This window comes from Camellia sinensis, chromosome 9 (genome assembly GCF_055761805.1).
Source record: "Camellia sinensis isolate YWXY chromosome 9, ASM5576180v1, whole genome shotgun sequence".
Lineage (NCBI taxonomy): Eukaryota > Viridiplantae > Streptophyta > Magnoliopsida > Ericales > Theaceae > Camellia > Camellia sinensis.
In genome coordinates, this window is record NC_138969.1 from 68,018,005 (window position 1) to 68,044,235 (window position 26,231).

Here is a 26,231-nt window from a genome sequence, read left to right on the forward strand (position 1 = left end):
AATGGAGAAGTGTTACATGGTGTATATATATAGAGGTTGGAGTTCAACACTATTTGAACGGGTACAAAGTTTAGACCATTTCCTAGTCTTTGGATTTTCTGAGCTTACCATTTGAGAAACCGTTTGTTTGACTTTTACCAAGACCGACCTTGAAATGGCCAAACAAACCAAAAGCTGAGATCCCCCTTTGGCTTTTTCCAAACACAATTTAGCATTCGATCTCGCTACGTAGCTTGAAAGAGTTTGGCTCGAATTTAGCTCGACATCAAAACGACGTCGTTTTGGTGTATTCTTTTTTTTTTTTTTTTTTGTTCCTGTGTTTTTGTTGCAAAAGGAAGAAGAAGAAGAAGAAAAAGGAGGGTGGAGAAGAAGCAAAGGAGAAGAGAATGAGGAGAAGGAGGAAGGAGGAGGACTGGAGGGGGCATAATCACAGGGGGAGGAGGAGGCGGAGGCGGGGCCGAAGGCGACGACGGTGGTGCTGCGACGATCTCTGGTGCTACGACGATCGGCGGCAGCGAGGCGACGGCGGTGGTGTTGCGACGATCTCCTCTCCTCCTCTCTCTTTCTCCCTCTCTCCTCCTCTCTTCTCTCCCTCTTTCTCCACTGTCTCTGTCTTCGAATTCGAATTCGAGCTAAAATCGGGCCACTTTTTTCGAACTACCAGTCATTTTCGTTTAACATTAATGACAACGGAATCGTATTCAAAATTATCAACTTTAAGCAGATTTTTAACTCATTTTCAGTCACATCATTTTTCATAATTTTTATTCACAAAAAAATTAAAAAAATCAAAAAATTAACTTTTTACCAATTTACCAAAACATAACTATATTAATCTAAACGTGACCACATGACCATGCAAATTTTGTATTTTTGTACATTTTAGTTTTGTTATTTAAGATATAATATATAAGAGTTTTAGAGACTAAATTTTTTATTCTCTAAAAATGAAAATTTTGTTGCAAAATACATTTAGAGACAAATTTCTATCATTGTGGAGATAGTTGCTAAAAAGTCGTTCCAAAAGTTAAAAATAAGACTTTTAGTAACAAAATTTTGAAAATGTCACTACTAAATAGACTTTTAGCAATAAAATAATTTGGTATCTAAACGGTTGATTTTTTTAGACAAAAAATTTAGTCTCAAAAGGATAATAATTCATTACTAATATCTAATTTTTATTGCTAAAAATATAATAATGTCACTTTTTTATAACAAAAATATTTGATTTTTAAAAAATAATTTTATCCCTAATTTTTAGTTTAAAACCTTAACTTTTTGTAATAATTGTACATAATAATTTATGTGTTTCTTTTATTTTTATCTTAATATAAATGTAAATTTTGTCCGCAATTTCTTGGAAATATAAATAAAAATTTGGAGTTCTAAAAAAATCTCGTAAAATCTGCGTGCTTGTTTAATGTGAAAGATTGTACAGAGGATGGCAAGATGTCCTTGTCATGGGAGTGTTATGGGTTTGATTTCCCACAAATAATTTTAACTAAAATGTTTGGTTTAAGTTTTTTAGATTAAATTTTTTAAAAATTGATTTTTTTAGTTTTTTTATTTTTTTATTTTTAGTGAATATTTTTTAAATTTTAATTTTTTTTTATTTTTATGGTACTTAGATGTATTTAAAAAGTAAAAAATTTGTGAAAAAATACTTTAAAAAATTAATAAATATATAAAAATACAAAAAATGTACTGAATTCTTGTATTTTTTTTTATATTTTTGGTATTTAGTGAATTTTTAAAAGATTTTTTTTACAATTTTTTTACTTTTTAGGTATATTTATGTTAGGTGTGTCTAAAAAGTAAAAAAAATTACTTAAAATATTAAAAAAATTCAGTAAAAATTAAAAAAACACGAAAAATAAGAAAGTAGAATTTTCTGAAAAGTATTTTTTGAAAAATGAAAACAAGCAAGGTGAATATTTCTCTTTCTAGCATTTATCAAATGAAAGAAAAAGAAAATGAAAAAGAAAATAAAATAACTTATACTTATTTATTTATTTTGTTTTATAGAAAAATGCTCTTTTGTTTGATCATATGATTCAGTTCTTAAAACTGAAAGTATTAATTGATAAGCAATTAAATACATTTGATAATCATAATTGATATTACTTAAAAATTTAAATGTCTCTTAAAAAATAGGTTAAATTTTAAGAAAATTTTAAGCCATATCAAACTTACTTAATTTTGACTGAATTTATAAAATACTATTATAAACTCACTACCACTATCACCACCACCATTACAAAAAAAAGTGTTTTTTGCGACGGCAAAACGCCGTCGCAAATGGTCCGTACGCCGTCTCTAATACTTTTTGCGACGGTAATTTGGCTTTTTGCGACGGCAAGTGGGGGTCGCGACAAAGGGGGTTGCAAAAGGGCTTTAGCGACGGTAAGTGCCGTCGCCATTGTTTTTGCGACGGGAGACTGCCTTTTTTGCGACGGCAATATTCTGTCGCCAATAATGGAAGAAAATCTGAGTTTTTGCGACGGTACAGTATTTCCGTCGCTAAAATAAGTTTTTTGAAACGGCAAGAATGCCGTCGCTAAAAGTGTCGTAGCTGATACTATTGCCGACGGCAACTTGAGCCGTCGCTAAAGGTTTTATTTTCAATTACATTGTGTAGCTTTTGCGACAGTATGGCTGCCGTCGCAAAAGCCTCATAGAATTTTTTTGCGACGGGTTGTTATGCCGTCTCAAAAAAAAAAAAAAAAAACCGATTGGGAAATTATTAAAAAAATTAAAATAACCTGTATTAAATGAAAAATAACTATAAAAAAAATCTAAAAATTACATAATAATATAAATACATGCATAAACAAAAGTTGACAAATAATGAAAATTCATAATTTTGTTCCATTCATAACAATACATAAATAAAAATTCATAACAATAAAAATTATGCCACTACATAATGTCGCATACTACATACATAATGGTGTTCACAAATTTAAATAACATAAATCAAAATCAAAGCCAAAAGTTTTCGTCTTGATTCTTTCGTGGGTTACAAAAACAAAAGTTGGTCATAATCTTTATACGCCCGCATTCCACAAGAAGCAAACTGCTACTCAGGAAATATCTGAAAAAAACAAGATAAAAATAATTAATAACCATATAATGGTGTTAATATTTTAATTACAGAAAAATAAAAAAAAAAAATTGACTACTATATAATTAGAAAGATAGTTTAGTAAATAATTTTGACTAGACCGAAATCCGACTCTAACTCCCAAACCGGGAACCCGATTCGAGCCCCGTCTTCTCCCACAAGTCTCTCGTGCCTAGGCGGTCGCGTATGCCAAGTTTCGTGCTAAACCGACGTCATTTGGTGATTTTGGAGCATTAACGCCTTGAATTCAAGTTTCTTAAGGAACTAGTTTGCCTAAAGTGAAATCCGGCTCTAACTCCCAAACCGGGAACCCGATTCGAGCCCCGTCTTCTCCCACAAGTCTCTCGTGCCTAGGAGGTCGTGTGTGCCAAGTTTCGTGCTAAACCGACGCCGTTTGGTGATTTTGGGGCGTTAACACCTCGAATTCAAGTTTCTTAAGGAAGTAGTTTACCTAAAGTGAAATCCGGCTCTAACTCCCAAACCGGGAACCCGATTCAAGCCCCGTCTTCTCCCACAAGTCTCTCGTGCCTAGGCGGTCGCGTGTGCCAAGTTTCGTGCTAAACTGACGTCGTTTGGTGATTTTGGAGCATTAACACCTCGAATTCAAGTTTCTTAAGGAAGTAGTTTGCCTAAAGTGAAATCCGGCTCTAACTCCCAAATCGGGAACCCGATTCGAGCCCCGTCTTCTCCCACAAGTCTCTCGTGCCTAGGCGGTCGCATGTGCCAAGTTTCGTGCTCAACCGACGCCGTTTGGTGATTTTGGAGAGTTAACACCTCGAATTCAAGTTTCTTAAGGAAGTAGTTTGCCTAAAGTGAAATCCAGCTCTAACTCCCAAACCGAGAACGCGATTCGAGCCCCGTCTTCTCCCACAAGTCTCTCATGCCTAGGCGGTCGCGTGTGCCAAGTTTTATGCTAAACCGACGCCGTTTGGTGATTTTGGGGCGTTAACACCTCGAATTCAAGTTTCTTAAGGAAGTAATTTACCTAAAGTGAAATCCGGCTCTAACTCCCAAACCGGGAACCCGATTCGAGCCCTGTCTTCTCCCACAAGTCTCTCGTGCCTAGGCGGTCGCGTGTGCCAAGTTTCGTGCTAAACCGACGTCGTTTGGTGATTTTGGAGCATTAACGCCTCGAATTCAAGTTTCTTATGGAACTAGCTTGCCTAAAGTGAAATCCGGCTCTAACTTCCAAACCGGGAACCCGATTCGAGCCCCGTCTTCTCCCACAAGTCTCTCGTGCCTAGTCGGTCGCGTGTGCCAAGTTTCGTGCTAAACCGACGTCGTTTGGTGATTTTGGAGCATTAACGCCTCGAATTCTAGTTTCTTAAGGAAGTAGTTTGCCCAAAGTGAAATCCGGCTCTAACTCCTCCCAAACCGGGAACCCGATTCGAGCCCCGTCTTCTCCCACAAGTCTCTCGTGCCTAGGCGGTCGCGTGTGCCAAGTTTCGTGCTAAACCGACTTCGTTTGGTGATTTTGGAGCATTAACGCCTCGAATTCAAGTTTCTTAAGGAAGTGGTTTGCCTAAAGTGAAATTCAGCTCTAACTCTCAAACCGGGAACCCGATTCGAGCCCCGTCTTCTCCCACAAGTCTCTCATGCCTAGGCGGTCGCGTTTGGTGATTTTGGAGCATTAACGTCTCGAATTCAAGTTTTTTAAGGAACTAGTTTGCCTAAAGTGAAATCCGGCTCTAACTCCTAAATCGGGAACCCGATTCGAGCCCCATCTTCTCCTACATGTCTCTCGTGCCTAGGTGGTCGTGTGTGCCAAGTTTCGTACTAAATCCGGCTCTAACTAGTCCCGTCTTCTCCCACAAGTCTCTTAACTTAGAATGTAAAGAATGCAAAGATACATTTTAGCTTAGAATGCAAAGATACATTTTATACCTGATCTTTTGGTGGTGGTGTATATGGATTCTCGTCTTCTGCAGATTCCCTAAATGCCCGGTGGCCACTCGATGCATCAGGAACCTATGTTAGTCAATGCATAATGTGTTAATCATATTCAAATTTTATACATAATCTTGAGTGACAATTGAACTATCAAACAATTTTATTTGTATGGAACCTGTCTGTTGGGATCTACACTCGCCCCCTGTGACACAAGGGCCATCATCTCAGCTCTCATCTGCTGTAAATGTGTAGAGAACTCTTCTCGCAGCTCCTCCCTCAACTCATCCCTTAGCTCTGCACGAACCTGCTGCGTGATCTGATCAATAGTCGATGGTTGGGGTGTTGACTGTGATGGCCCAGCACCATCTTTATACACCGCTCTCCGAGGCACAATTCTCCCGTATGTACGACAATATCCATGTCTGTCATGACCTATCAACTCATGGAAAATGGCATTCCTAGCCTCCAAAGTCCGACCATCCTCAGGTAGCATAGAGAGTTGACGATTAAACTCATCCTGTATTGAATAAGACATACAAGTATATGCCAAATTAAGATGGTTGACACACAAAAAATAAACTTTAAATACAATCAAAGGTGTTTGGAAACTACCAAGGTCTGGATAACCTCTGGGTCATCTCCTCTACGTGTCATAAGCCAAACATTCATCTTATCAGTAGACTCCTCCTTACTGGTCATCTACATTTTTTTAGAAATATGAAAATTAGAATCCAAATAATTTGCAAATATACAATGTTTATTTATATACAAAAATAAAACAATAAAATATAAACCTCATGCCGTATCTGAGAGAAAGTAGTACGCCCTATGATATGAGTTATGCCGTGAGCTCGCCGATTTTTAGCGTTCTTATTTGCAATTTTCTATAACAGGTTCAACAAATGTAAGTATGTAAATATGATTTATATGTTTACATATCATAAATATAACTTATTTGTATACCTCAACATCGGAAGTACGCCAATACTCCACAAGTTGTTCCACTGGCTTGGCACAATGTGCATAGGAACATCATCCTTCAGATTAGGATCAGAACTTCTAGGCTTGAAATACTTAGCCTTAATCTTGTACTTGTGATCCTTCCATATGTTGTTGCAGTTTTTCATGCAGATTGGCTTGTACTCCTCTGGACATATATTCAAATTGTCCTATAAAACACAATTTCAAAGTTTAAGGCAAAGTATAACACAAATTTGGAAATCGAATTTGTGGAAAAAAATATACTTTTACCTTCACATCCTTCCAGATAGCATCAACAATATCATCAGGCATATTGTTCCAATCAAGAAAATTAAGAGGAACAATGTTACCATTCCGCACAATAATGCCAAGTTGAGTAGTTAACTTAGCCACGTTATCCCCTATTGGACAGTAATTTTCATCAAATTGTATGTCCAACTTTTTACCAGTACCCCACTCTTTAATGCCCTTGGCACATCCTCTACCACGCCTAATCGAGGTTGATGAAGAACTAACATGACCTGCGAGATACAACAACAATAAACAATATGCAATGGTAATAAACAAATGCAAATTTAAATAATGTGAATACAAATCATATCAAATAAACCTGAGGTGGGTTGTGAAGAAGTCGAAGGGTCTGCAAAATACAATGGGAATAAACAAGTTATATATAATGTGCATAAATAAATGTATGTGTAAATAATTTTCATACAAATCAAAGCAAATTTATATACCTGCAGATGGCTCATAAGCTGATGATGATAACTGCTGTGGTGCCACTGATGGTGGACGCACCGATGGTAGGCGTGGAGGCTGAGTACATGGTAGCTGCTGTGGTGCCACTGATGGTGGTCGATATGGTGGTACTAATGGCCCCTCAGATGGTGGTGGCACTAATGGCCCCTCCGATGGTGGCCGATGTGATGCCTCCTCTGATGGTGGTGCTACTGATGTCCTGTTATGTAGCACATCAGACATCATGCGCCGGGGATGATCAGGCTTCCTCTTCCTTCCCATAATAATCTGCAAGCAATATAACATTAATTGACATTAGAAACATAGACAATGGTTTGTCATCAACTATAATATGACATTAATTGAACTAATACAATTACAAAGACAAAATAAATTAAGAAATTGATGATTAACTACAACCTTGGCCTTAATTGAATTACTAATGTTGATTAAATATCAGCCTATTTGAACATCAATTGTTTCCCCTTCTGCGGCTTCCCTCACCCAACCAACTTCTTCATCACAAAGAATTATATTTTCTTCCAATTGTTGGCTCATGTATGGCTCGATTTGTGGATCAGTCGAACTCATGTCAAATAAACCTCTTTGAGACATCTTCACCACGACTTGCCAGTCTGGTTGTAACGGGTCTGCAACATACCAAACTTGCTCTGCTTGGGACGCCAAGATGAAAGGTTCATTGGTAATTCGATCATCTCGGTACAACAAATGATTGAAGTTCACCAACGTAAAATTAAAGACATCTTCTTTCTTTTCGTGAATGTTGTCAATCCAATCACACTTAAACAACACATGTTTCTTCTCATTGGAATATCGAATCTCAACAATATCTGTCAATTGTCCATAATAGTACACAGACCCCACATGATGATTCTTGTCTTTTCGACTAGCATAACTTATGGTATCTGCCTTCAAAGCTACACCACAATTTTGTGTGGCTCAACGATCATCCATGGCCTTTACTCGATACCAAAACCCATTCAGTATATACCCGTTGAACCTCCTTGCCAAGTTATGAGGACCATTTGCCAATAGAATAATCTCTTCAGAAAATATGACATCAGTAGTCCTTCGCAAAGTTTGGACCTATTTAACACGAAAATGTAAAATTTGAAATGTAGATCGACTTAAGTAACTAGAATCTATAGAGTTAAATACATACATGTTCCTTGAACCAAATGTGAAAAGTTTCAAAATGTTCACGCCGAAGTTGATGATCGTCGACACGAGGCATTTTGAGCTTAAGTACTTCAAGGTGTTTGCTGTGTAGATTGAAATTTTAGCAATACAAAAAATTTAGTTGAAAATTCAATAAAACATAATAAAATATTAAGTGAGTGACTTAACCTACTTTATGAATGGTTGAACCGCGCTTGTATTGAATAAGATGTACCGATGAGCTTGTACCCAAGAAGTATTATCAAGATAAAAGCTTGTGTTTTCACCAATTGCATGACCCAAATTATCAGCACCACTATAGTTCCTCACGGGTCAACTAGATTTGGTTTCCACATCATTGAGATATTGTGCACAAAAATTCATGCATTCTTCCATAAGATATCCTTTAGCAATTGATCCTTCAGGATAAGCTCTATTACGCACGTATTGCTTCAAAGTAAGAAGATACCTCTCGATTGGATACATCCATCGAAACTGAATCGATCCACCCAATAAGGCTTCATCAGCTAGATGTATAGGCAAGTGCTCCATTATATCAAAAAAACTCGGAGGAAATATTTTCTCTAGATGAGAAAGTGTTATAGCGATACGATCTTGAATATATTGTAAATCCGTCGCACAATTCACTTTCGAACACAATTGTCTAAAAAAATTGCTCAATTCAATCAATGGTTCAATTACATTCTTCGGTAACGATCTTCGAATAGCCAATGGAATAAGTTGTTGCATCAGAATATGACTATCGTGGCTCTTAAGACCCCCAATGCTTCTATCATGTAAGCGCACACGACGTGATATATTGGATGAATACCCGCCATGAACTCTTACTTCCTTCAACACTTTCAAGAACAAATCTTTCTCATCCTTAGTCATCGTGAATTGTGCTGGTGGTAAATAGGCTTTATTCGACCCTCTTAACTGTAAATGTAGGGGTTTTCTAATATTCATATCTTGTAAATCACGCCGAGCATTAACACCATCCTTCGATTTTCCTGCAACCCCTAATATTGTCCACAACACATTGTCACAAACATTCTTCTATATATGCATCACATCGAGGTTGTGTCTTATTAGATTGTGCTCCCAATATGGCAATTCATAAAAGATACTCTTTTTCTTCCAACTATGGGTGCGATGTCTAGCTTTCTCCTTCTCTACCTGTCTCCTATGCCTCTCCTTAAGGTCATCCCTCTTGTATTGGGTTAAAATACCCTCAGATTCTAATTGTAGCAACATCTCAGTTCTAGACAACAATTTTGGTTTGAGTCTAACTTCCTGACTACCATCAAATGATACTTTATCCTTCCGAAATTTATGGCCAGTATGTAAAAATCTGCGATGACCCAAGTATGATTGTTTCCTACCATGCTTCAACCAACACGATGTAGTTTGCTTATTGCAATAAGGACATGCATATTCGCCTTTAGTGCTCCATCCTGACAAGTTTGTATATGCAGGAAAATCACTAATTGTCCACAATAAAGCTGTATGCATTTGAAACATTTGATTTGTTGATGCATCAAATGTTGACACACCCTCATTCCATAGTTCTTTCAACTCCTCAATCAACGGTTGCATATACACATCAATCTTGTCACCAGGTCCTTTCGGGCCGTCAATAAGCACGGATAAAATTAGAAATGGTTGCTTCATGCACATCCATGGCGGCAAGTTATATGGAATGAGCACAACAAGCCAAGTGCTATGAACTATGTTCATTGTCCTGAATGGGTTAAAACCATCAGATGCTAAGCCAAGCCTTACACTTCGACAATCATTACTAAAGTCAATATTCCGATGGTCAAAATCTTTCCATGCAAGGGAGTCAGCAGGATGCCTGAAGACACCATCATCAGTTCGTTCCTCTGCATGCCATCTCATGAACTTGGCCGTCTTGGATGACATAAACAACCTCTGCAACCTTGGCTTTAAAGGAAAATACCTCATCTGTTTTGCAGCTATTTGTTTGCCACCTATGTTAGGACCATTTGAACCACCATCACCATTTGATTTCCATCTAGAACTGTTACATATGACACATTTATCAAGATTGGCGTCCTCGTTTCGAAACAACATGCAACTGTTCGGACATGCATCCCACGTCTCATATGTGAAGCCCAAATCTGTTGTGACTTTTTGAGCTTTATAATATGAGTCCGGGAGTTTCACACCCAACGTGAACGCCTCATTCAATAACTCAAGCAACATGTCAACAGACTTGTCTGTCCACTGATTAAGCACTTTCAAATGTAGAAGTCGAACAATGAATGACAAAGATGTGAACTTCTGACAACCCGGATACAATTCACTTTGTGCATCTTGAAGAAGTTTGAAATACTTTGCAGTCTCTGCATTTGGACCGAGCTGGGGTTCAAATGCATGGGGATCAGGCCCCTGTGGTTCATCACCCTCAGCACTTGTACCGGCATGTGGATTTCCCATAGCCCCTTGTATCATTCCAATCATATCATCCCCAATGCCTAAATTAGTTAATGTTTTATTCTCTCGATTACTATGCAGAGATACGTAAGATTCCCCATGATTAATCCAATGTTTGTATTTTTTAAAAAAACCATTCAAAATCAGATGCTCCCGTACACCCTCTCGTACAAAATAGTATCGATTCTCACACTTCCTACACGGACAACTGATCATCGAACCTTCAACCGTATTGGTGTAGGCAAACACAAGGAATTCATCAATCCCATTAATGTATTCGCTCGACATCCTATTTGGCAAATCAATCCAACTCTTATCCATCATTTATACACATCCACAAAAATATCTCATCAAAGTAACTCTAAATATAATACCTACGTATTCATGTACCATGATACCTATCCGTCCAATTTCTCTCAAATAGTTATGAGAAAAATTATTTAAAAAACTACTTACATATAACATTTTCTTTCCTTTTTTTTTCTTTTTTTTTCATTCATTTTCTTTTTGAGAGGAACAATTGACAAAAAGTGACATATATTACATTATGAGGGTAATTTGGAGAGAATACTTAGATATATTTTACTAATGCCAAGTATACGTGGGTTATTTTTATTTATTTGTATATGATGATGTTGTCTAACAACATAAGAGGACAAAAAGGTGTAGCTGAGGGAAAGCATAATAAAACATAAAATTGTTATTAGTGAATGGTATAGACTTTAGGAATCATAGTACGTTGATAGTACACCAAGATTAAACAAAAGAATAAATAAAAAGAGACCATAATAGCCATAACTAGTGTCTTTTTATGTAAAATTGGGTATGAATTAGTGAATAAATACAAATATCAAGTCAACTTCCCCCATGTGGGGATACAATCAAACAAGGGTATCACAAATTTTTCTCACATATTTTAATCTTATATGAATAGTTTTCTTAGCTTAATCTATCAAATTAAGAATCATTTTAAATGTTAAACTTCCACCCATCTTCCCTTTAGAAATATTAAAATGAAATGTGAGCTTGCTTGGAAAATTTTAATTTGGCTAAAGAGTTAATTAAAGTCAACGTATTAGTTTATGTTCTTCATTCACCTGTATTCAAAGATCTTGGACAAATTGTATTAGTTCATCTGATATTAGAGAAAACTTTCTTTAATAAAGGTATATGCGACCAAATTTGCATTGCCAACTAGAGGTTGACGGTCACATTAGCTTTCATTTATAACCATTTTACCTTCTTTTCTTTTTTTTTTCTTTTTTTTTTTTTTTGTTGAGAAACTACAAGTCAGAGGTTTTTATAAATATTAATTACAAATCCATGAAAGTTTTATAATTTTATTTTTTAATATTTATAAAATTTACCACTAATCTAAAAAAAATTTCAAAATATATAGTGAAGTAAAATTACTCTCTTTTTTCCTACGCCACCAATTGGTGTTTGGATGTGTTAGTGAAAAATGAATTATTGCATAAAGGTTGACATGATCAAAAACTTTTGCCACTACGGGTTCATATTCCTCCACTTGCAAACTTTCATGCAATTGAAAATATAAAGTGACAATTGCGTTTCTCCATATGGTTCCAAACTTATCCCATATTCCTGAAATGTGTTTCATTTCCTTTTCTTTCTATCGTTTCAATTTTGTCAAATGTTTTCAAAAGAAATTATTTATATATATATCGTCCATTATGAGAGAGAGAGAGAGAGAGAGAGCATACGCAGAGAGAGTCATTGTCGAATATATATTCATCTATATATATATACAGAGAGAGAGAGAGAGAAAGAGAGAGAGAGAGAGCATACGCAGAGAGAGCCGTTGTCGTCGCTGGACCAACCAGAGCCGTTGTCGTCGCCGCCGCACCGCCGCACCACCGCACCACCGCTAGAGAGAGTCGTTCGCCTTCGTAGCTCGTTTGAGGAATTTAGGGGAAAAAAATGTTTCAAAGATTTAGGTATTTGGCTGAAATCATCGAGCGGCAAGATGAAAGGGAAGGGCGGGGGTTATTTTCTTTTTTAACTTTTTGCGACGGTTCGTTTTACACCGTCGCCGATGGTTACTAATTACATCATAAAACGGCGCCGTTTTAATAAGCCCCTTTTTGCGACGGAAGTTTTCCGTCGCAAATGACCACTGTTTGCGACAGCAAACATATGCCATCTCAAAAGTAATTTTTTTTTGCGACGGTAAAAAACGCCGTCGCTAATAATTCAGCATTTACTAACTATCCGCGTGGTTTTATTACCGACGGGAAAAACGCCGTCGCTAAAGCCTTTATTTGCGATGGTATAAGTTGCCGTCGCAAAAAACCATTTTTTGCGACGGGAAGTACGCCGTAGCTATTGCTTCCGTGTTGTTTGACCCCTTTTCTTGTAGTGCACTACCGTCACCACCATCACTACTACTATCATCATTGAAACCATCACTACCACTGTCATCGCCGCCGCCACCGTTATCGCTACTACTATTACCACCGCTACCACCATCTTGCCACCACCACCACTAGGGGTGTAAATTCGGCAATGATTGGGAAAGAAGTGGGGTGGTGATGGATGTCAATAAGAATGAGAGATGGTTGTTAATCGTGACAAAGAAAAAAAAATTGTCTGTATTTTTCCTTCTTCATTAGTTATAACTAATAGATACAAAGGACTTGTTACTGTTTTAAAAAGGAAAATGTCTCGTAACTCAAATTTTGTGGCTCAAAAGTGGCTCAAATGGCCAAAACGATGTCGTTTTGGCCATTTTTATGTTGTTCTGTACTCAAAACGACGTCATTTTGACCATTTGAGCCACTTTTGAGCCACAAAATTTGAGCTACGTAACATTGTCGGTTTTAAAAATTCAGGATTATGTATAGAACTTATTGTATTTTGGTTAAGTGTGGTGACAAAATGAGGGGAAAAAAATACTCCCTGGCCGATTTTGTTTCTCTATTATTTCATTTTTGAATATTTCTAAATATATGTCCATTTTAAAAAGTCAAAACTTTAAATTTGAAATTTTTTAAAATTATCCCCAATAAGTAATTATAAATATATTTTAAAATGAGAGTAGAAGAGATGTCATGTTGATGTCATAGGTCTCTCTCTAAAATTTTCCTCTCTCTCCCTCTCTAAAAACATCCATCACGGGCCTCACTGTTGGCCAGCCGGCCATCGCCTTTGGCCATGGCGGTCGGCTGGCCTCACCTCTTTTGTGCATTATTGTTGTTTTTCTTCTAATAAATTTGAATCCCCATAGTTTTTCCCAATATTTTTCAATTCTCTGGGGTGTTTAAGGAGTGGGGTTCAGCCTTGGGGGGGGGTATATTTTGTTTAGGAACTTCATTCGTAATTCGAGCACTCCTTTGTGAGTGGGAATTTGAGGGGTGAATTCTATTAAAATCTACAAAGGTTAGCGTTTTGTTCGGCTAAGAAGAGGTTGTTTTGCTCAAGTACTTTGATGTAGCTCTGGTGTTCAGTGAGTTCATTCTAGAGGAAGTTGTTGTTCATGGCGATGTCCGGTGATTGTATTCTAGAGTGAGTTTTGCTGTTCAAGTATCTACAAAGGAGTTGTTTCAGCCATGGATTTGTCTTTGGCCATGAGAGGTGTTGGTGTTGGTGGTTCTCAGAAGCTTCGCCTCTATGGGAGGTGGTATGGATGAGGTATTTTTGAATTTGTAGTGTTTCTTTGATTTGCCATGGAAGTGGGTGTGAGTGTTCAACCAAAGGTGCTTCGCCGTGGGTGTCTTGGTATCTGAAGGAAGCTTTGGCCATGAAATGGGTGAGTTTGGCAGAGCCCGGCAGAAGTGACAAGCGTAGGTGAAGTTCGGTGGAAGTGTCAAGTGTCGTTGAAATTCGGTAGAGGGAACAGGTGTGGGAGACACTGAGTTGTGCTTTAGGAGTATGTGACTATACCTTGGGAGTAGAGAAGTCTAATTTTGGGTGATTCATTGTCTAGTATGTGGTTTGACGTTGGGATTTCATGCTTTTTGTTTTTATTTTTTTATAGTTAAGTCCCTCTTAACTATTAAATTTTTGTTTCATCTTGTTTTGGATTTCTTTAGGTTAAAAAAATAAAAAAATAAAAAAATAAAATCGTGAGACTGAAGGGTTAGTTGTATGAATGCGAGTAGCAGTAATAGTAGTGGGAGTATCCTGTACTGTTCAAATCTCTTTCGATGCAATGCATCTTTCTGTACCTTTAATTTCATAATTTTAATGAAATTTTCACTTTGCTAAGAAAAAGAAAGAAAAAAAAAAATGAGAATGGAAGAGTTAAATTCAAGTGCAATGCTTATATCTCACCTTAGAAAGTTAAAAGTCTCATAAAGGACTATCAAAATGAGACAATATATATTTTCTTTCCCTTTTCCTTATTCTCTTCCTTTCTAAACCAAGATGAAATGTATTTCCATAAAATATTTCGATAATCTATAATACTCCTCTAAGTAATAAATGAAGGTCAATAACATCTTCTCATCTAATCATTAATATAAAATAAGAAGAAAAAAATGATATATAGCCAATCATTTCTATTTTTTGAACTTCTTGTACTAATAGACCAAGCCAACACACTGCTCTGCGCCTTGACAAATGCTACATGAAACATAACAAAAATGGTTGAGAACTCTAAATGAAGAATTCTAAGGAGCTTAATTGTGATGGGTCCAACTGTAATGTGATATTTTGTGTTAATTTTTTATTTTTTATTTTTTACGTTGCCACATAAATAGAGCTCTCTTTCGAGCTCTATTATTAGGGAATGTTTGATTGATAAGATTAGAGTATAGGATTGAGATTATTAATCCGCGGGCTCAATTATTCTGTTTTTGTTTTAAAGTTTTGTCTCAGAATTATTAATCCAACAAATTTGTAAGATTATTAGTAATCGGATAGGGGTGAGATTATATATCTTGAGCTGGAAATAAAATAAAAAGACCCTTTTAACCCTAACTAAAAATTAAAACACTTATTATTTTTATATAATTTTATATTTTAGAAGGCTAAAAATAATTTTTAAAAATTTAAAAATATTTTTTAATATTTATTTTATCAAATTAGTTTATATTTTTTAAAGAAAAGATTAAAAAAAAAAAAAAAAAAAAAAAAAAAAAAAAAAAAACCAAAATGGCCTTATATTTTGTTTTCTTATTTTGCTTTTATTTATTTATTTACAATTTTTTTCAAAACAACGTTTATGAAGAAATTTTGATAAAGTAAAGATTGTGAAGAAATATTAATGGAGGATAAGATTAGAAAAGAAGATAAATATAGTTGTAATCCTATATTTACATGTTTTCTTATCCAATGCAAATCAAACAATGAGCAAAGGGATAATTTATCCTACTATAATCTAATTGGATAGTGAATAGCACACTAATTTGATAGGATTATTAATGCTTTCACTATTAATCTTGCGAATCAAATATGGCCTTAGAGCTCTATATCATCACTCGAAACATAATGGAGTAATCTAATTTTCAGATGAAAAAAAAAAATATATATATATATATATGTGTGTGTGTGTGTTCATTAACCTTCTATTTACATTGAATAAATGAACGGAGTTAATTAGCAATCTATGGACAAAAACTACAAGCAACTAGAGTTAGTGGTTACATATGTTACAAGAAGATTTGCCAAAATTAGAAAAGTTTGCTTGCAAACTCTTCCATGGCCTCCCCTTTCACTGAAGAAGAAGCTGCAAGATCCTTCAGCTCTGATAAGCTTCTACCCAGCTGCAAAGCCACCTTCATTTCAAACAATTTGATGGGATTATTTCCCTTTTCCTTTTCCTCTTCCTTTCTAAACCAAGATGAAATGTATTTCCATAAAATATTTCGGTAATATATAATACCCGTCTAAGTAAATAATGAAGGTCAATAATATCTTCTCATCTAATCATTAATACAAAATAAGAAAAAAATGGTTGTGTTTGGTGCAGCACTCTAATCATAATTCTATCCCTTTTCTTGAAGCCTCTGTTTGGATGGAGTGTTCAAAAATTAATTCCACCGCACGTTTCAAAATACATTTCTCTTTCACGTTTGGCAAATTTCCTTCCAAGGAAAGCTCTCACCTTTTCGTACATACCCTCTCTTTTGTACATGTTTGGTAAAGCAGAAACTTCAAATTTTTGGTCAACCTAGTTGTCCGCCCGGACATCCTCTCGGATGTTCGGCTAGTTGACCGGAATAGTAACTTTTTTTTTTTGCCACTGTCAATCGCCACCTGTTATTTAGGAAAAAAATTATATTTGCTTTTGATATTTTTTAAATATAGATATTATTTTCTTAGACCAAAATGACAAATTATTTTTTTTAATTGAATTTTAAAAAGAGTTTGGTTATGAGTTGTGAATAAAATTTTCAATAGAGTTTTGAGTTATGTGTTTGGTTATAAGATATAAGTTTTTCAATTAAGTATTGAAAACTCTTTTCAAAACTCATAACCAAATAAATTTTCTCTTTTCATATGTCACATCAAAAATTCAAAACTCTTCTTAGAACTCATAACCAAACAAATTTTCTCTATTCAAATCATAATTTCAAAACTCACAAATTCAAAGTATAACTCTATTATCAAATTATAATTCTAAAATTTTACCAAACACTACCAAAAATTATATATAGCCAGTCATTTCTGCTTTTCTACATGTTGTTCTAATAGACTCAATCAACACATGGCAAATGCTATATGAAACATAGTGGACTAATTTAATTTTCTGAATAATATATATATGTCCATTAACCTTCTATTTACATTGAATATATGAATGGAGTTAATTAACAATCTACGGTCAAAAACTACAAACAACTAGAGTTAGTGGTTACATATGTTACAAAAAGATTTGCCAAAATTAGAAAAGTTTGCTTGCAAACTCTTCCATGGCCTCCCCTTTCACTGAAGAAGAAGCTGCAAAATCCTTCAGCTCTGATAAGCTTCTACCCAACTGCAGAGCCACCTTCATTTCAAACAATTCCCCATTCTCTCTTCTCTCCACTTCTCTATCCTTCAAATTTGATTCAATGGACTCTTCCATGAGCTTAAAGAAACCAGCATTGCTTCTATACATCTCAAACACCATCCCAATTTGCCCACCATGCTCTAATGTGTTGACGATGCTCGACAAAGCACCGCCAACAACTCCAAGCACCACAGCCCATGATCCATGGCTAGGAGACCCCACAAATGCAGAACCAATAGCTGCAAGACCTGTTAGTAAAGGTCCTGAAATGGCCAAGATTTTGTTGAGTTTCAATGCCTTTTCACCCAACCTCAAGTAGTCTTCCTTGTCTTTCCTGTTCAAAACCCCAACTATCTCTCTCATTTCATCTTCCAACTTAGCATCCCAACCATTCTTATCATTTCTCTCTCCAAGTCCCTTCGCTTGTCTTCGTTGTTGTTGAGGCCACCACGTGGCAGGGTCCACTTTTTTGGGGAATTTGTCGAGCATCACGCCTAGTAAAGGAAGCGGGTAGGCCTTGTCAAGTGCCAAGACTTTCTTCATCGCATCCTTAACTTGTTTATTGGATGGATTTCCAATACATATTGTTGTGTGAATTTCTTCGCGAATTTGCTTAAATAACCTTGCAGCATTTCGTTGCTCTTCAGCGAGTTGCGATGGTTGAAGTTTATTCATGATCAACAACATCCCAGTAGCTGCCAAATAGAGCAAAGTGGAAGAGAGCTTTAGCGCCGCAAGAGGGCCAGTGCCACTTGCACTTGTAGTAGCTGCAATACCAGCCATTGTTGAAGCTGTGAGAGTGATTGCATTAATGGATGTTAACAGTAGGCTATTCCAGTTGCTTCTCTGCTCTCCAACATTCTTATGCATCTCCACTCTATCATCAACAGCCTCCATGATCGCGTACAGCTTCGCTATCGCCACGGGATCTGAAACCTTAGAATCATATTTGGGAGAAGTCTTGGGACTATTGCTAGGAGATTTGGGAAGTTTTTGAATATGAGTAGTGGTTGTGTTTGTGTAACCACTACTTGTCAATTTCAATTGCTCCACCAAATCTCTAGTTGTGAGGTTGGGAAGAGAGAAAGTATTATTCTGAATCTTCGGCATGTTGATAGTAGCTCTGACGATTTCTCTTCGGCAACGCGAGGATGAGGAAATTGATGATGAACTCATCGAACTTGAAGCTCGAAAAGTGGCCATGTTTAGTCTTTAGAAGATTGGATCTGTAGGCAAATCTATCAACTATTGAATGGTAAAAAGGAGTTGTGTCGGGAGTATGAATATCTCTTGTTGCTTATTTGGGTATTGATGAGTTTATACGATTTGAAAAGTGTAGAGAGTGAATTGAAATGGAGAAGCGTTACATGGTGTATATATAGAGGTTGGAGTTCAACACTATTTGAACGGGTACAAAGTTTAGACCATTTCCTAGTCTTTGGATTTTCTGAGCTTACCATTTGAGAAACCGTTTGTTTGACTTTTACCAAGACCAACCTTGAAATGGCCAAACAAACCAATAGGTGAGATCACCTTTGGCTTTTTCCAAACACAATTTAACATTAATGACAACGGGATCGTATTCAAAATTATCAACTTTAAGTAAATTTTTGGGTCACACCATTTTTCATAATTTTTTATTTATAAAAAAGTATAAAAAATTTAAAAAATAAAAAAATTAATTTTTTACTAATTTATCAAAACATAACTATATTTATCTAAACGTGACCACAAGACCATGCAAATTTTGTATTTTTGTACATTTTAGTTTTGTTATTTAAGATATAATATATAAGAGTTTTAAAGACTAAATTTTTTGTTCTCTAAAAATGAAAATTTTGTTGTAAAATACATTTATAGACAAATTTCTATCGTTGTGGAGATAGTTGCTAAAAGGTCGTCACAAAAAATTAAAAATAAGACTTTTAGTAACAAAATTTTGAAAATATCACTACTAAATAGACTTTTAGCGATAAAATAATTTGATATCTAAACGGTTGATTTTTTAAGACAAAAAATTTAGTGTCAAAAGGATAATAATTCATTATTAATGTCCAATTTTCGTTGCTAAAAATATAATGTTATCCCAGATAGGCAACCCAAGAGGGGGGTGAATTGGGTTATTAAAAATTTCACAATATTAACAATAACACAATATTCAGAATTTTAATAAATAAAAAAAAAACAGAATAATAATTATCAATATAAAAATAGAAGAGATAGGGAGAGAAAATCAAGCACTGCGATTTATAGTGGTTCGGCACGCCAGGCCTACGTCCACTCCCCAAGGAACCTCCTTGAGAATTTCTTTACTATCAATTGAATAAATACACCACCAAGCTTGTGGATTTGGCACAGGACTTACTCTTATCTATTGAGCCTCACTCAATAATAAATGCCTTACCCTTACAAAATTTCTCACAAAAATAAGGAACAAGAATAAGTGGTAATTGAACCCACTTTTACAATAATTCTCTCACAAAGAGTAGATATGAAAGTGTAAGAACAAAAGCTAGACTTAGATCTGAAAGTGAAAGAGCAGAATACTCAGAATTTTGAAGCTCACAGAAATATTTTCTCTTCAAGTTCTTGATGATTTTCTCCACACACAACACTTCTATTTATACACAAAAATATACCCGTTGGACACTCCTTGCAGACATCATGGCTTACATAAGCACGCTCCTGACGTCATGACTTACATAAGCACGCTTCTGATGTCATAGCTTACATAAGCACACTCTTGATGTCATCGCTTACATAAGCACACTCCTTGATTTTGAATAGTCAGAAAAACGACGTCGTTTTGGAGGGCGACAGGGACGCGCCGCGGGAAATGGCGACGGAGGATCCGGATTCAAAAAATCTCGTAAAATCTGCGTGCTTGTCTGACTTAATGTGAGAGATTGTACAGAGGATGGCAAGATGTCCTTGTCATGGGGGTGTTATGGGTTTGATTTCCCACAAATAATTTTAGCCTGTATGTTTGGTTTAAGTTTTTTAAATTAAGTTTTTTGAAAATTAATTATTTAAATTTTTATGTTTTTTTTTTTAGTGAATATTTTTTAAATTTTAAATATTTTTTTATTTTTTTAGCTGTACTTTATTTAGATGTATTTAAAAAGTAAAAAATTATTGAAAAAATATTTTAAAAAATTAATAAATACATTAAAATACAAAAAAATATACTGAATTCTTGTATTTTTTTATAGTTTTGGTATTTAGTGAATTTTTAAAAGATTTTTTTTATAATTTTTTTACTTTTTAGGTATATTTATGTTAGGTGTGTCTAAAAAGAAAAGAAAAAAATTACTTAAAATATTAAAAAAATTCAGTAAAAACAAAAAAACATGAAAAATAAGAAAGTAAAATTTTATAAAAAGTGTTTTTTGAAAAGTGAAAACAAGCAAGGTGAATATTTCTCTTTCTAGCATTTATCAAATGAAAGAAAAAGAAAATGAAAAAGAAAATAAAATAACTTATACTTATTTATTTATTTATTTTGTTTTATAGAAAAATGCTCTTTTGTTTGATAATATGATTCAGTTCTTAAAATTGAAAGTATTAATTGATAAGCAATTAAACACATTTGATAATCATAATTGATATCACTTAAAAATTTAAATGCCTCATAAAAAATAGGTTAAATTTTAAGAAAATTTTATGTCATACCAAACTTACTTAATTTTGATGAATTTATAAAACACTATTGTAAACTCACTGCCACTATCACCACCACCACTACCACCACCACCATCACTACTATTATCATTACTGAAACCATCACTACCACTGTCGTCACCGCCACCCCCGTTATCGCTACCACTATTACCACCGCTACCACCATCTTGCCGCAGCCACCACCACTAGGGGTGTAAATTCGGCAATGATTGGGAAAAAATTGGGGTAGTGATGGATGGCAATAAGAATGAGAGATGGTTGTTAATCGTGACAAAGAAAAAAAAATTGTCTGTATTTTTCCTTCTTCATTAGTTATAACTAATATATACAAAGGACTTGTTACTGTTTTAAAAATTCAGGATTATGTATAGAACTTTTTGTATTTTGGTTAAGTTTGGTGACAAAATGAGGGGAAAAAAATACTCCCTACCCGATTTTGTTTGTCTATTATTTCATTTTTGAATGTTTCAAAATATATGTCCAATTTAAAAAGTCAAAACTTTAAATTTGAAATTTTTCAAAATTGTCCCCAATAAGTAATTATAAATATATTTTAAAATGAGAGTAGAAGAGATGTCATGTTGATGTCAGAGGTATCTCTCTAAAATCTTCCTCTCTCTCCCTCACTAAAAACATCCATCACGGGCCTCACTGTTGGCCAGCCGGCCATCGCCTTTGGCCACGGCGGTCAACTGGCCTCACCTCTTTTGTGCGTGATTGTCGTTTTTCTTCTAATAAATTTGAATCCCCATAGTTTTTCCCAATATTTTTCAATTCTCTGGGGTGTTTAAGGGGTGGGGTTCAGCTTTGGGTGGGGGGTATATTTTGTTTAGGAACTTCATTCGTAATTCGAGCACTCCTTTGTGAGTGGGAATTTGAGGGGTGAATTCTATTCAAATCTACAAAGGTCAGCGTTTTGTTCGGCTAAGAAGAGGTTGTTTTGCTCAAGTAGTTTGATGTAGCTCTGGTGTTCAGCTAGTTCACTCTAGAGGAAGTTGTTGTTCATGGCGGTGTCCGGCGATTGTATTCTAGAGTGAGTTTTGTTGTTCAAGTATCTACAAAGAAGTTGTTTCAGCCATGGATTTGTCTTTGGCCATGAGAGGTGTTGGTGTTGGTGGTTCTTAGAAGCTTCGCCTCTATGGGAGGTGGTATGGAGGAGGTATTTTTGAATTTGCAGTGTTTGTTTGATTTGCCATGGAAGTGGGTGTGAGTGTTCAGCCAAAGGTGTTTCGCCGTGGGTGTCTTGGTATTAGAAGGAAGCTTTGGCCATGAAATGGGTGAGTTTGGCAGAGTCCGGCAGAAGTGACAAGCGTAGGTGAAGTACGGTGGAAGTGTCAGGTGTCGTTGAAGTTCGGTGGAGGGAACAAGTGTGGGAGACACTGAGTTGTGCTTTAGGAGTATGTGACTATACCTTGGGAGTGGAGAAGTCTAATTTTGGGTGATTCATTCTAGTGTGTGGTTTGACGTTGGGGTTTCATGCTTTTTGTTTTTATATTTTTATAGTTAAGTCCCTCTTAACTATTAAATTTTTGTTTGGTCTTGTTTTGGATTTCTTTAGGTTAAAAAAAATTAAAAAAATAAAAAAATAAAATCGTGAGACTGGGGGGTTGGTTGTATGAATGCGAGTAGCAGTAATAGTAGTGGGAGTATCCTGTACTGTTCAAATCTCTTTCGATGCATTGCATCTTCCTGTACCTTTAATTTCATAATTTTAATAAAATTTTCACTTTGCTAAGAAAAAGAAAAAAAAAAAAATTGAGAATAGAAGAATTAAATTCAAGTGTAATGCTTATATCTCACTTTAGAAAGTTAAAAGTCTCATAAAGGACTATCAAAATGAGACACTTTATATTTTCTTTCCCTTTTCCTTATTCTCTTCCTTTCTAAACCAAGGTGAAATGTGTTTCCATAAAATATTTCGATAATCTATAATACTCCTCTAAGTAATAAATGAAGGTCAATAATATCTTCTCATCTAATCATTAATATAAAATAAGAAGAAAAAAAATGATATATAGCCAATCATTTCTATTTTTTGAACTTCTTGTGCTAATAGACTAAGCCAGCACACTGCTCTGCGCGTTGACAAATGCTATATGAAACATAACAAAAATGATTGGGAACTCTAAAAGAAGAATTCTAAGGAGCTTAATTGTGATGGGTCCAACTGTAATGTGATATTTTGTGTTAACTTTTTATTTTTTATTTTTTACGTTGCCACATAAATAGAGCTCTCTTTCGAGCTCTATTATTAGGGAATGTTTGATTGATAAGATTAGAGTATGGGATTGAGATTATTAATCCGTGGGCCCAATCATTCTGTATTTGTTTTAAAGTTTTGTCACAGAATTATTAATCTAACAAATTTGTAAGATTATTAATAATGGGATAGGGGTGAGATTCTATATCCTGAGCTGGAAATAAAATAAAAAGACTCTTTTACCCTTAACTAAAAATTAAAACACTTATTATTTTTATATAATTTTATATTTTAGAAGGCTAAAAATAATTTTTAAAAATTTAAAAATATTTTTTAATATTTATTTTATCAAATTAGTTTATATTTTTTAAAGAAAAATTTTTATAAAAAAAACCAAAATGGCATTATATTTTGTATTTTTATCTTGCTTTTATTTATTTATTTACAATTTTTTTCAAAACAACGTTTATGAAGAAATTTTGATAAAGTAAAGATTGTGAAGAAATATTAATGGAGGATAAGATTAGAAAAGAAGATAAATATAGTTGTAATTCTACATTTACATGTTTTCTTATCCAATGCAAATCAAACAATGAGTAAGGGATAGTTTATCCTGCTAATCTAATTGGATAGTGAATATCACACTAATTTGATGGGAATATTAATGCTTTCACTATTAATCTTGCGAATCAAATATGGCCTTAGAGCTCTATATCATCACTCGAAACATAATGGAGTAATCTAATTTTCGGATGTGTAAGAGGAGCTAATTTGAGCCCATTAAATTAATTAGGCCCAATAGTCCAAGATTGGTGGGCCTGAATTTATCACCATCAAACGGGCTGAATCGCTCTAAGCCTCGATGGGGTTTGGATCCACGAACTTAGAGACTTAGAGACTTACTCGAGCCCGGACTCGAAAGGATATTGAATAAGCCTAGAGATCCGAGGCACTCGGACTCGAAAGGGTTCGGATCCACGAACCTAGAGATCCAAAGCACTTGGCTTCGAACGAATTCAGACGCAATCTAGAAGTCGCTTCGTTAATGAGTCCCAGAACACTTGCGGGCTCGGAGCTTTCCGGGATCTGCGGACCAGAACCATGGGCGTAATGGAGTCCGAACAAAGGACTCGATCCCGAGGACGGTGAGTAGAGATAAATTCACTCTTCGGTTAAACTAGCCTATACCCGGGTCAAGGTGGCACGATCTAAGGGGTCCCTGAGACTCGGCAATATTTGCGGCAAGGCGTTCTCTTGAACTACCCCCGACCCTTATGCGGCAGGACGTCCTCTGGGACTACCCTTGACCCTTTGGGATGATTGGGGATCATTGGTTAGGTGTGGCTAAGAAGAAGGGTTCGCCGAGAGGTTGATCTCCTCTTCGAGATTTTTCCTCATCCTCAGAGAGGTCACCTCCTCAGACAAGGTGATTAGAGAGAATATTTCCCATATGCCTTGCATATGGGCTCCATCCCACATCATGAGGTGCCTATAAATAGCACACACCCATATCTTTACAAGGGATGGATTTTGGAGATTTTTTTTAACTCTTGGGAAAGAACTAATTTCTCTTCTCCATTATCAACCTTGAGAGTGAAAGTAGGAGATCCATGGGAGAGTCTTGCCATTATTCTCTCTCTAGTCATTTTGCCTTCTTCTTCACCCAATCTCTTATCTCCATCATCTCATTTACTCTTGTGTTCTTGAGTTGAGACTATTGAAGAATCAAAGCCTCTCATCATCTTCTAGAGAATTCGAAGTTGTTCTTCAAGGATCTTCGAAGATCTTCGAATTTTCCAACGACGTTCTTGAACCCTCTCATATATATACATATATATGTGTGTGTGTGTGTGTGTGTGTGTTCATTAACCTTCTATTTACATTGAATAAATGAACGGAATTAATTAGCAATCTATGGACAAAAACTACAAGCAACTAGAGTTAGTGGTTACGTATGTTACAAGAAGATTTGCCAAAATTAGAAAAGTTTGCTTGCAAACTCTTCCATGGCCTCCCCTTTCACTGAAGAAGAAGCTGCAAGATCCTTCAGCTCTGATAAGCTTCTACCCAGCTGCAAAGCCACCTTCATTTCAAACAATTTGATGGGATTATTTCCCTTTTCCTTTTCCTCTTCCTTTCTAAACCAAGATGAAATGTATTTCCATAAAATATTTCGGTAATATATAATACCCGTCTAAGTAAATAATGAAGGTCAATAATATCTTCTCATCTAATCATTAATACAAAATAAGAAAAAAATGGTTGTGTTTGGTGCAGCACTCTAATCATAATTCTATCCCTTTTCTTGAAGCCTCTGTTTGGATGGAGTGTTCAAAAATTAATTCCACCGCACGTTTCAAAATACATTTCTCTTTCACGTTTGGCAAATTTCCTTCCAAGGAAAGCTCTCACCTTTTCGTACATACCCTCTCTTTTGTACATGTTTGGTAAAGCAGAAACTTCAAATTTTTGGTCAACCTAGTTGTCCGCCCGGACATCCTCTCGGATGTTCGGCTAGTTGACCGGAATAGTAACTTTTTTTTTTTGCCACTGTCAATCGCCACCTGTTATTTAGGAAAAAAATTATATTTGCTTTTGATATTTTTTAAATATAGATATTATTTTCTTAGACCAAAATGACAAATTATTTTTTTTAATTGAATTTTAAAAAGAGTTTGGTTATGAGTTGTGAATAAAATTTTCAATAGAGTTTTGAGTTATGTGTTTGGTTATAAGATATAAGTTTTTCAATTAAGTATTGAAAACTCTTTTCAAAACTCATAACCAAATAAATTTTCTCTTTTCATATGTCACATCAAAAATTCAAAACTCTTCTTAGAACTCATAACCAAACAAATTTTCTCTATTCAAATCATAATTTCAAAACTCACAAATTCAAAGTATAACTCTATTATCAAATTATAATTCTAAAATTTTACCAAACACTACCAAAAATTATATATAGCCAGTCATTTCTGCTTTTCTACATGTTGTTCTAATAGACTCAATCAACACATGGCAAA

At 35.3% G+C, this 26,231-nt stretch overlaps 1 protein-coding gene across 1 annotated transcript; it reads right to left on the reverse strand.

The window, feature by feature from the left end:
- Positions 1 to 17,080: 17,080 nt before the first annotated feature.
- On the reverse strand, positions 17,081 to 18,670 carry LOC114288978 (putative F-box protein At4g22030). The gene has a single exon (XM_082888660.1). The coding sequence runs from the start codon at positions 18,528 to 18,530 to the stop codon at positions 17,220 to 17,222; it is 1,311 nt and encodes a 436-aa protein (XP_082744786.1). The 5' UTR covers positions 18,531 to 18,670; the 3' UTR covers positions 17,081 to 17,219.
- Positions 18,671 to 26,231: the final 7,561 nt, after the last annotated feature.